Raw genomic sequence first — 13,099 nt, forward strand, 5'->3', positions numbered from 1 at the left:
AGAAGGGACTTCTGAATGTTGTCTGGTCCAGTTCCAGTGCAAATTGGGCTAACTTCAAAGCTGTCCTGAGCATTAATGTAGATGTTGCTGTAGCATTTCCAGTGGCTGATGTCTAAAAGAGTCTGAATTGTCATTTTTCTGAGGCAGTCTGTAGCACTGGTGATTTTATGAAAGTAATCAGAATTAACAAATGTAGAAAAAAATGTTGGAACTCCTATGATTTAGATTTAATCTTTTTGTCTGTTATGGTCTGGATTTTTAAAAGTTGTTTTGTTACACGTGCTAGGTACTTTAAACTGATTTTTTTTTTTTCCTCGAACAAGGTGAGCATATAACATAAAATACTGTCCTGCTAAAAGTTGTGTTTTAGTATTTGTATGTATCACATTACTTTATGTAAGAGTAGACTGACCTAATCCATGCTTATGAATTCTTGAAATGATTTTACATTTTCTACATAATAAATTAAAAACTTTGTCGGCGCAACATGCGTGCGTGGCTCAACTAGTGAAAAGGCAGCTTATAAATTCTGCAGCATTTAAGGCAATAAAAATGAGTTCCCAACAGTCTTAGAGGGAGCCAACCTTCTTGTTCTTTAAAAAAGGGGGAAAAAAATTGAGAGTTAGGGAGGATTTAGGAAGTTGCAAAGGAATCTGATACCTTCAAAGCTGTTGCCAATTTTACTCTGAGGAGGTTAAACTGCACTGCAGTGCTGTCACTTCCACTTCATGCTACTTTGAGATTTTTTTGCTGAGGAGTTGTAGAAAGGGTAGGATTTGAAGATCATTTGAAATATATAGGCTTGTAAGTGAAGAATGAGGGGAGGAGAAGCTACTTGTGTAATACTCCCCCAAAAAATCATCAGGAAATACTGAGAGAATCTTATTTGCAGGAAAAAGTTAAACCTACCCCCTACTATCTGAAATGATGAATAGTAGACAAGTGTAGTATTCATAATCTCTATGTAGTAGTAGGACAAATACTTGAACTTCTTTTGGAATTGGGTTATGTGGCACTGAAATACTCGGTCTGAATTGTGGATTGATGAAATGGATATATGTCTTCCTCACTAGCTGACTTAATTACTTTTGCCAGCAGCCATTATACCTCTTCAGATACGTACCATAACCGAAAATTTAACAAAAAGGAAATCACAAGTCTGTAGTCCCTTTTCTGTAGGAAAGATTTAGGCAGAAAGAATGCAGGTGGATGCTTGTTATGCCGTACAGTGACACCTCATTGCTGCTCCTGGTGTAAAATGATGGCGTTGGAGGATTCTCTTGTGTTGGATTACAGCACATGCTCCTGAAAAGCGGAACGAGAAGGATGGTTTGGCATACCCCCGGTAAAACTTTGCCTGGGGTGGAGTTGGCCTAAAAGAGAAATGCAAGGTAGAGCAAGAACTTGAGTTCAGGGTCTTTACCTAGGGCACGTCACCAGAGATTGTAGTATCAGCGATGACCCTGGCAGCAGTTCTAAGCAAGCTGGCTTTGCTATCATGTGTGCTAATTTGCTTGCCTGAAGCTCTGTTGCCCGTGGTAAGACTTGCTGCTGCAGCTCAGTTTTTACCTCATTACGTTACGATGTATTTACTTTACTTTCTGTTCACTTTGAGTCTTTTACTTTATTAGATCAGATAGTATAGTCCAATTGGAAAGAGTGTTTAAGAGATACTGAAATGCAAAGTTAATGTTTTTTTCCCTGTCATGTTCCAACTTTTTGAATTGCAGAAAGGTAGCTGTTTAATTAGGTCCAGGAAAATGTGCATCAAGGTCGTTTACCTTCATGCCATGTCTTAAAGTTTATGTATATGAAGTGCATGTTTGTATATTTTTGAGAGAACATAATCGTGCTTCTGGAATATGTTGCATTTACCTGGATTTTCAGATCTTGACTAACTTATTTCTAGACATTCTCCTCTTTTTGTGTGTATATATATAGATACAGAGTTATCATGAACTTGGTTTCAGCAAACTGCGTGCACCTGAAATGTTAGGTTTTCAGTACGTTTAGACACCCTTATTATTAAGTATTGGTACCTGCTTCCTATATGCATGTGCTCATACCTTCTTATCCCTTTGACATTAAAAGTAAGAACCAACATCCATGTTTTATCAAATTTTTTACAAAAGTGAGCTGCAAAGTTACAAATGCTGTAAAAATGAACGTTATAGTGGAAACACTGGCTGCATCTGTGATAATACTGCTGTCCTTGTGCCAGTGAAATAAAATGCAAACTTAATTTTGGAATACATTGACACTTCTCTTTCAGAATAGATGAGAAAAACCGTACGATCAAACACGGGACGGGTGAAAAATACCTTTTGTTGCATAAAGGCAAATGTTTTTACATGTAAATTGCTAGAAGTCAGATGATAGAGCAAACAAGAGGCTTATTCTTGAAGCTTGTTTTTTAGAAATACTCTGATGTTTTCCTGAGCCATGTTAGCCAGTCTGTGTACAACAACTCAGCCAGACTTCTATAAAATTTCAGTGTATATAAATATTAACAAGAAAGCTGTGAATTTGGGGCTCTTAGTCACTTTTATTTGAATTTCAAGTCAGTCGGTGGTCAGGATGAAACACGAAAATGGAAGTAGTTTTATGCCTGACACGGTGTTTTTCATTTTGGTGTTTTGTTTGTTTGTTTGTTAAGCATTAATTTTCAGTTTGTCATCTTTGGGTTTTTTAAGTATTACTTTTGAGTTTATTATCTTCATTTTTTACTTGATAGAAATTTAGTGCTTTGAATAGGTCAAGAGCCAGGTAGCGGTAAAAAGTTTCAATATGAAGAGGTAAAATGAACGTAGGAATTGTATTCAGAAGTAATTAGTCTTTTCTTTCCTTTCACAGAGAAATTGCTTTTACTAGGGAACTTCACGAAAAAGCTCCTGATCTCTCTTTTTATTATATGGGTTTCTACATTCATTCATGCCCCAAAATGAGATACAAGGTAAAGTGTGTTTTTACATATTTCCTTAGTGTACTATTATTGAAAGCATTTGATAGTATTCATAGTAATATAATATTTTGTAATTGTTATTTTGGATTTTAATGTAGACTTTATACAGTTAAATTTGAGCATTGGTTACTATTTAACTTGGCTTGAGTGGTTTTTGTGTTGGGTTGTTTTTTTTTTTTAAAATTTAGCTGCATGTGGTATTTATTACAAGTTGGCTTAAAAGCAGTTCACGTGGAGAGGTTTTCAAGGCTGTCAGATAGCCAGGTAACCAAATGACCAACTGTTATCTCATGTTTACAGTATATCTTCCAATAGACTAAAATTCTGCCTTTTTTAGGTTTGCATATTTGTGAAACCGTTGCTTAGTGACTGTGGGCAGTGATAACATGCCTTCATGGTCTTGGCTGTACTTGGGTTTTTCCTCTTTGTTTTTTGTTAGAGATGGGGGACTTGCTCTGCCAACCAAACCACGAGGAGTGAGGTTAGCAGCAATTCTGAGCCAGGTGGCAGATTGTTGAAAAGAGCCTCAGGAGAATCCATGGAACATTTAGAATAACCAGTGTGTCACCAAACCTCCTCTGTAACCCTGGTTAGCTTCAATTCTGTTTCGACCTGAGTGCCTAAGGGCGTCTCTGCTCTGTGTTTTTTAGATCTCATGAATGTGGTATCTTTGGAAATGTGTCGTTGCTTTTTGAATATTATGGTGCATTAGTGTACCATTCACTACCATCAGAGTAGTGAACATTTACCATGTTCATGTAACCAAATATATCTGTTAACAATGTGGAAAGACAAAAAGCTCATGAAATCTAGAGTAAGAGGTACAGTGTTTTCTTTCCTTTTTGTTTTTTTCTAAAAATCTGCTATGTTTCCAGCTAGTTTTCAAATAGCCAAAAAATTGTGAGGCTCATTGAAGTGATGGCTGTGAAGGAAAAACCATTTTGGCTTTATTCTGGCCCACACTACAGGTGACCATGATGATTCAGTCTTCTGAAAATAACAACAAATCCCTCCCTCTCCTTTTGTTAGAATATGTTTGTCTGTCCTCCCCATCCTCCCCTGCCTTTTGCCAACTTATCATCTACACCTGCTGGCCAAACAAAGAGAATATTAAGTTTGAGGGAAGCAAATTGGTGAGTTGGAAAACGCTGCCTCTGTCATATAAATAATCTTAAAAGCTATCGCGAGACCACCTTGAATCATAGGTTCTGATTATTTGCTCTACTCTTTGGAAATATTTAAAAGTTTGGGATGATCTGTTCATGTGTTCAGTGACACTGCGGTTGAACATCCCTTGTCTATTCTGCAACCTCCATAATTCAAGACTTGCAAAAAGAATGCATTTAGTTTACTAGGGCACTTAAGAAACAAATATGACTATAATGGCAAAAGCGTCCCAGTTCTGAAAGATGTCATTGCTAAGAAACTTTGGGCTCAGCCACTTGTACTAAGTTTTAATAAAAGTGTGAACTTTGTATGCTGTGGATTAAACAAAGCTCGTATATGAGTCAGTGTATTAAAGTAGCCAGCAAACTGTTTTGATTATGAAGATGAAACGCTGCAAGTCTGGGCACTAGCCCCAGTAGCCACTATACCATAGTACTATTTCTTATAATACGGTATCTTTTCTGTTGGACTTGTGCTGTTCTTTGAAAATGATTGCATCAGGAGTGTAAGACTCATGATGCTTCCAGTTTTCATTCTCAAATAATGGAAATGGAAGAAATTGTATGGGCAGTATTATAATTCCCACCCCCCCTCCCCCTTTCCACAAAAGCTCCTTTTCTTCCCTTACTTAGACTTAATGACTATCTGATATGACTGTGATTTGGTAGAATATACATTTTAGTCTTCCAGAAACCTATACATGTCAATGTGTTTAGGTAATTAACTGTGGCCCAGTATGAGATTTACTGAAGCAGGGGGTGGGGAGAAGAAGAAAGCCTATACATATATATTTAGAACCTAGAACCTACACAATAGCAGGTAAGTAATGCTCTGTGTTGGGAAGGTAATAATTCAATAAATTAATTGCAAGGAGGTTTTTTTTTTTTTATATTTCTTTTCCTGTGTATATTTGTTTTAGAAATGGCCAAATGTAATGCAATTGAAAATCAGATTGACGTTAATACTGTAGTTCCACTGAAATAGTCCCGGCTGAAATAGTACGCCGGAAACAAATTTGAAAACTAATTTCTGAAATGCCTCTGGATAATGCTATTATTCTTGTGAAGTGATTGGTAGTGGTAAGGTAGGGTGGGTAAGTACTGACTTTGCTGATTAAGTAATTTCAGTAATGCCTGGTTGACTTAGAGGCATTACATGCTGAAGACTTTGCTTTATTACACTTTAGTAGAGATGTTGGAGGCTCCCTTCCCTTAACGGTGATGGTGTGGAAGAAGGGCGGGCTGTAGGTACCCGTGGCTAAACTGATGTCAGGTAAGCAAATTAAATGAGGGAAAGAAAAGGCAGGAGCTGACAAGCTAACAACGTTTTTTTTTTTTTTTTTATCCTCTGCTTGTAATTTTCTTTGCAAATGATTTCTCCTAAGATGTTTAGAAATGGAGGCTATGCACAACATCACTTCTTTATGTAAGCAGCATCTTACGAAGAACACACGCAGGCGGTACCTATTTACAGTGAAGTGACAGGATTTTGGAAATCTTTGAAAATTTCCCTTCTAGTCACAGGTTGTGACCAGTGGACATGCCTAAGCAGATGTTTGCATTTGGTGTTTGATGGAAACACAGTACTAGACTACTTCTAGCAAAGGTGCCTGAGCTTGGCTACTGGTTTGTGCTAAACGGCTGTCCCTCTTCCTGCTGACGGAAGGGGGACAGCTGATGAGCTGGGGTGTATAAGGAACAGTGACTTTATGATGTTGATTTAAGAAGCTTGACAGAGTTCCAGTTTGCATGGAGTAAAACTCAGTCTTCTGTACAAGATGTGGCTGGAGTAATTGGGGATCTGTGAATGAACTGCTGTATTAGAATCCAAGAGTGACGGGTTAACGTTGCGCACATGAGGATGTAGCTGGACGCTTTGGCTTTAAATGCTCTTGACTCCTAACTTGGAGGTACAGATATCCAACAGCAAGCATTAAAGCTTTGTGCTGCATGGGTACTTTCTTGGGATGCAAATTATAGACATCTCTTCTGGATTCTGACTTTTTTTGTGGTTGTAAATTAATAGTCAAATTTTTTTTTAAAGCTTTGGTAATAGGTGACCATATATACCAGTGACTGGGCCATATACAGTAACAGCCTCTCCCTTCTTGGTTTTGTTGTGTGCTCTAAGGAGATCCAAGGCATTGATAGAATATTTTGTTGAAGTATTTATTTTTAAATAAGGCTGCTAATACACTTGTTCTGCTTTTGATGCAGTTCTTCAAACACTATCTATATCTTTATCTTAGAAAGTGTCTTTGAACAGTCACCTCCGATGCGGCCAGAATGTCACACCAGTTGCCCACAGTGCAACTGTGCCATGCAGAAGCTGAATGTTTCTAGCTACCACTGAGCAGGTACAGGGATGAACTGGCAGAGAATGCGTTTTGGGGGGTCAGCGTGTGACCTTTTCATCTGAATGATTCTGTTTCCATGAATGGTACAATTTTGGGCATAAATAGTGTATAATCCAGCGGAAGATGGGGAGGCCTGAGTGTCCTGAAGGAGGTTCCCCAGGTCAGGATTTCTGTGGATCAGTAACAGAGTTGGATAATTCTGGATTATGAGGCAGGAAGATAAATGGTTAAAGAGTATCATCTACCCCATAGATCAGATGTAATTACAGCAGTTTTTAAAAATAGAGCTGCTTTTTGAATTGCTGTTCCCTTCCCTTTCCTTTAGTTTCCAAAGAGCTTGCATCTGATTGCAATGTGATTTTAAAACAATGGACTACCAGTGAAATTACTTAAGACGGGGGAAGGGGATAATATATTGCAACATTAGGCTATTTCGTAGTTCCCAGCTTCTCTTAGATTTGTTCCCATATATGGGTTAATATTTATGAACTGGTAAAATAAAATCTACATTAAATTGAGACAAAAGGATTCCTGTAGTCCTATTAACTATGTTAATATGGAAAAATTCTATGAAAAACCTTAAGCAGTGGCTTTGTTCCATTTTTTTTCCAGGTAGGTTAGGGTAATACAAGATTAAAATGGTTCTCTGAAGAAATTCACGACCTTGTGGTAAAACTTTTCAGGCTCTGTTAGATGTGGTAGTTCTTATGTTGGAAAACAGTCTCCTGGAAAATTTTCCAGGACTCATAAGATACAAAGTCTTTTTCCTAATGCATTTTGGAGTCTGATAACATTTTAAGTATAAGAAAGTATTTTACTTTAGGTTGATGTTGGTCTCGGGCTTGCTTCTCATGTATTTTAAGTATTGTATCTGTATGTGTTAATGCTTTCCAGGTAAAGGCGTTTGTTTACAAACACGTGTATAGTTACAGAAATAAAAGAACCACCTTTAACCAACAGCCATATTGGAGAGGTGATTGAGGGGATCTTGGATTTTTTTTCCGGTACTGATACTCTGTCTGTTTTTTCCTGCATCTTTCCAAGTAAAAAATTTTACTCCATGGCTCTGTGTTACTAAATTCACATTTTCCACTCACTGCTGAACTCTTTGAGATCCTTTCTGTTCTTTCTGTTACAGCTCTTTGATACTGATTTTGGGTCTTGTGGTGGGTGACACTGAATAGATTTTGGACTTGTGCTTGGTGTAAACAGTAAGTGTACTTGCTGCCGTGCGTTTGCCATTCAGGCCTCTGTTGGGGTCTTAAATTAAGTTCTCTTCTAAGTTCTTGTGTTGGAAGGGATTTGTTGGTGGGGTTTGCTACGTGAGTTTTCTCAGTTCTGGGTTTTCTGAGTTTTTGTCAGTGTCGATCTTTGCATGCAAAGCCTGCAGCTGGAGCACGTGTCGTTCCTTGTTTTGGTCAATGATCTGCTTCCCCTGAAGCTGCTCTGCGAAGCCTCTAAATAACTATCAGCATACTTTGAAGTGTGTAAGAGATTTAATGTCTTTTTGCTGTGTTATCTCCATGTACCATTTTAAGACCATTCTATGATGTGAAGAGGTGTTTTGACTGAAATCTTTATCCAGACTTGTATACAGGCCAAAGTAAATGGAATTATTTCAAACAGTCTCCTTCAGTATCAAGGCATGGCCAGACTTCAGATAGAAGGAATACTAGAAAGGGTTCTGAAATGTCAGAAAAGAAACAAAAGGCTGATTCAACTGTGATTAATCATTCTTAAACTAAATACCTCTGACTGACTGTGGTCGTAAGCGGTGCCCCTGGAATTTTATGGCACTCAAGAGCCAATTTCTTTGGCTGCTTTCAGGAATTTCAGCATTGCTCCTCATGCAGCAGTGAAATGCATCCAGTGGTAGCCTGGATTTCCACATCCACGGGATCCACAAACATCTGGCTCATCCTCGCTCGTCCTGATTATTCCAGCATTTCTGACTGTGGAATTTAGTTAACCTTTTCAATAAGCTTGGGTTTGCTGTGTAAGCTGAAATGTCTGAAGGAAAAGAGACCTGATGTGACATGACTTAATGTGATCCCTTGTGATTTTGGGGTTACAAGCACGCGCCGTTATGGTTCTGCTGCTGTGCAGCAAACAGTTTTGCAAAACGTGTGTCGCTGGCTCCATGCAAAAAGAGCTGGCATTTTTCTAACTCCATGTGTGATCTTTTTATTCAGCATGTACTGAAGTTTCTGCCAGCTGCCAGGCTGTTTTTCTCACTGGTGTTGTGGCTTACCTTGACAATCAGAAAAGATGGCAAGCTGAGAGTGCTTTGGAGGACTGGGGTTGCACTGCTCAAGGATGTTAGCACTTGTACTAGTGGCTTTTCCAGGATTAATTTTGTCAGTTTATGGGAATAAATATGCATTCAAATTAGTACGATTTATTTTTTTTGATAAACAGGTGATAAATAGTCAACTAAATAGTCTGAAAAGTCGATACTTGTTATAGAGTGCCAGCTGTTGCTTGCAATACTGTTTGGTGATGAAGAACTGAAACACCTGCGCTGAAAAACTATTATCTACTCTATGAAAGCAATAAAAGTTTTAGCAATGCAGTGGCTTTGCTTTTTTGGCAAGACTGTTAAAAACAGAGTAAAATAATAAACAAGGACAGAAACATACATTAATAATAATAAAGCCCTGAATATTTCAAGTTACAGAAATGGTAGGGGGAAACCCCAGTTTTTTCTTTGTCTTGTTAACATCACTTTTAACTGCCTCCCTTCCTCCTTCCTTCTGTTTCTTCACTGGACTTCCCCAATGGCTGGGATACTCCTCTACATTAGCATCAGCAGCTAAACCTGAACATTCTTCAGAGCTGTGAACTTAACCCATGTGTTTCTTCTAATGGTTTGGGTTGGTGACTGAGGGAAAAAGACTCCTCTGAATTATACTGGAGTTTTGGCATTAAAACCCAAAGGGATTTTGAGAAGTCTTTTAAAGTGGCTGGCCGAAACTTCCAAAAGTATTTTGGATGATTGACTCGGTGTACATGCTTCTGAAAATCAAGTTGCTTTAATATTCCTTCAGTTGTAGCTAGCGCAAAAACATCCTTATCTCTCTATGTATATTTTATCAAATGTGTTTTGACTGGAAGGTTGGCTGGCTGTTTTTTGGGTCTGACAGGCCGTATGCTGTATTCAGGATTGCAGTGTCCCTTACAGCTTGCTGCCTTCCCCCCCCCCTTTTTTTTTTCTTTTTTCTTTTGTTCCTTTTCCATAAAAGCTTTCTCCTTTCACCTGTCCTCATCTGGAAGACTCTTACTATTCAGAGCCCACACTAAGTAAATGGAAATAAACATGTTGGAATAAACAACTATGAGAATGTGGGGTGGAATAAAAAAAATACCACGGGTGAAAAATTATTAGCTCTTTAGTTCTTGATGTAGCACTAGTGATAAATATTTAAAAGTATTTGTTATTTTCTTTGAACAGCACCTTACAAAGTGTTTGAGGCCACTTTCTAGGTTGCTTTACTTTTTAAGGCATTTCTAGTCAGGTTGTGAAAATTACATTACTAAGAGCATCAAAAAGTAGGAATAAGGAGGTGCTCCATTCAGGATAGCAACAACCATTGCAGAATGCTGACAGTAGATTTCCACTGAAAATATAATTATTAAAAGCAAAACAGCAGTTTCCATGTTGTTTTCATGTCAGGTAAATACAGTGATTGCAATTACTTCTCCCCCCTCCACCCCTCCCCACCCCCCCCAGCTGCTGTTCTATACTGTGTGTAATTGGTAACCCAGCTGCTGTTCTGTACTGTGTAATTGGTAAATTATTACAGTTTTTCCTTGGTGCAGGTGTTGAAGCTGTGCTGAATTTGACACTGTGCTTGCAGGGCTAAAACCAGTTGGAATCCCATTTTCCTAATGGAAAGAAACACAGATCCTAGCCATGTCTTTTTTTTAATTTCATTTTTCCTTTTAAAATATTTGCCATCAGAACTTTTTTTTTTTTTTTGTGTCAGTCAACTCCCTTGGAAAAAATGTGAACATGTCCCTGGGGGCTTAGTTGTCTGATTTTGGAAATGTGGATTTCTTCTCAATTGTTTACTTGCAATTTAAGATGATTGAAATGTAGCAGGACTGAAGTGAAAATAATATGTACATTTATGCCTGATTGTATTATTTGTGGACTTTTTTATCAGGGCAGAAAACATCTGTTGTATAGGTGTCAGCTGACCTCTGTAGTGAACAAGTCTCTCTTATTACTGTACTGCCTCTTGAGAAAATAAACGTGTCCAAAAGCAGGAATTTTGGGGTGTATGTTGTACAAGCTTGAAGGAATTGTATCTGAAAGTAATTTTCAGAATGAAGTCATATTTGTGAGGTGGCCTTTCTACAGCTTCAGCTGTATACCTGTAAAATTTTATTGGATAGGTCTTTGATTACAAATTTCCTCAAATTGAGTAAACTTTGTTTTTTGGTGGTTTACTTCACTATACTAGATAGATAAATGTTATTAAGTAGGAGTAGGTCCTTTTTAAAACCATCCATTTGTTATATTCTGTATGAGGCTTGGGTCAGGTTACATTATTTTCATGCAGTCTTTAAAAAACCCAAACACATCCTTCCACCCCAAACCAACCCAACATAAAGCTTTGAAGAGCGAGTTCCCAGGCAGTTTATTTCACAGGAATATTCAAAGTCATACATACACTTGTGTCTTGTAAGTAATTCTGAATTTTGAGGTGATTCAAATATCAGACTTGAATGTTGATGATTTATTGATTTTGATGCTACAAGTGATTTTAATATTGATCAGTAAAGATTCTTTGTTCTGCATACGACAAAGATGTGTTGGTGCGTAAGGAGGTATACAGTCAGGATTCAGATGTTCTGAAGAATAAACATAGAAATGTGATAAGAGATGGTATTACCTACCGATGTATGCACATCAGTAGGGGTAAGTTCTCCACCTTTTACTTGTTACAGGAATTTTATTGACTTGGGACAACTTCCCTATAGCGTTTCTTTAATAAATGTGATTTTGTTAGTGTTTGTGAGGCTTAAGTAAACTAAAATCTAACCTCATCTTTATAAAAGCACAAGAATAAGAAGTATGGTTTGTTAAACTGTAAGCCGGTTCTGTACCAGTGGATGTTTTCAGAGTTATTAGAGGTAACTTACCGGTCTCTGTCAAAAGGAGCTGCTAAAAAGATTTATTCGGGCTCATGCTAATAAACCTGAGGCAAATGCATCTTCTGAATGATAGTAGTTGGTAGAGATTTATCATGTCTAATTCATGACTCTACATGTCATAAATTCACTGCTTATTGCTGACTTGTACTAAATCTTTCTTGAGGGCTTATTTGGGGACTCCATAGCAACCATTAGCAATTGAAGTGAGAACTGTAAATTATGAAATATGTAGACAAGAGGTGTGGTTTTTGTTTGGTTGGGATTTTTTTGGAGGGGGAATAATATACTTCATAATTCATGTGTCTTTAATTTTCTTCCATCTCAGGAATGAAGTCACAATTCATGTTTCAGAATTTTCCAATTATATTTCTAGAAATCCATTAGTCCTTGCTAGTAAGTGTAAGAATGCATGGAATTGGGTGTATTTTTAAAGTTTCTAACAGCAAATGAATTAATGTAGTGCTGCTTTGCCAGCTTCACTTCATTTTTTTTTTTTTTTGTTGATTTAATCATTTCTGGACGGTCCTCAAACACTAGTTACCAGTATTTTCTTCTGCCTTTTTTCCCTCTACCTGTCTCTTTGTGGGTATTCCCAAGAGTGAGTAAAACTGAATGGGCAGAGATGGACATCTTACAATGCCACGGTGCAGAACGTTAAAGCACACTGATGAAGGTAATGCTCTTAGCTTTTCCTAACATAGCCTCTGTGAAGGGTTGTTCGTAGCCATGCCAGTTTTCAAACATTGGGCAAAATATCAAAATTCTTGTGTCCTGGAGAAAAATCAGCCCTTTAAATCTGTCGCTGGAGTGTAAGTCATTGAAACACTGGTTAGTCTTGTTCTATGCACCACATTTATTGAATCTGGCAACACTTGGAGTATCGGATCTCTCATTTAACTTCGAATCCAATTGCTTTTACTGTATTCTTTCTTATTTTTGCTATTTTGCTGATTATATTAGTTCTAATTAGGCAATATTGTCAAGTGGAATTTATTTGGTCTGAAAGCCAGGAACTCCTGCTTTTCCTGGCTCTACCGTATTTCACCTTGTGGTCTTTACAGTAGGAGCTGGCTGACAAGTCAGTTAATCTACACAAGAGATGTTTTTTCTCCAATTTTCCAAGAAAGATTTAATGGTGGATACTTTAATGAGGTCTGGTTTTGCTAAGACCTCATTAATTTTACAGAGGTATCACAGTACACTTCTCTGAAGTGTTACATTTAATCAAGAAGACAATTCATTATTTTGAATTATGATTTTCTTTGTCTGAGTTTGTTTAGCTGCTGACTCTACTGAGTCTCCAAGTAAAAGGATATTAATGAGGTTATGTTATTTATTCTCAGTCCTAATATTAAACACAATGCTTCTAACAAGTCTAGTTTGCAGAAAGTTCAACATCAGTGTTTGAATAGGAACGAGAGTCCCAGATTCCTATAGGGAGGAATGATTTGGAG

At 37.6% G+C, this 13,099-nt stretch overlaps 1 protein-coding gene across 7 annotated transcripts in view; it reads left to right on the forward strand.

Moving 5' to 3' along the window:
* ATE1 (arginyltransferase 1) overlaps positions 1 to 13,099 on the forward strand; it is an 86,797-nt gene that overhangs the window by 33,039 nt on the left and 40,659 nt on the right. For all 7 annotated transcript variants that reach the window (XM_037399183.1, XM_037399180.1, XM_037399182.1 and 4 more), the window contains one exon: positions 2,854 to 2,953. In XM_037399183.1, coding sequence (XP_037255080.1) covers positions 2,854 to 2,953 — 100 coding nt within the window. The remainder of the gene's footprint in view (positions 1 to 2,853; positions 2,954 to 13,099) is intronic.

The sequence above is a fragment of the Falco rusticolus genome, chromosome 9, assembly GCF_015220075.1.
Source record: "Falco rusticolus isolate bFalRus1 chromosome 9, bFalRus1.pri, whole genome shotgun sequence".
Taxonomy (NCBI): domain Eukaryota; kingdom Metazoa; phylum Chordata; class Aves; order Falconiformes; family Falconidae; genus Falco; species Falco rusticolus.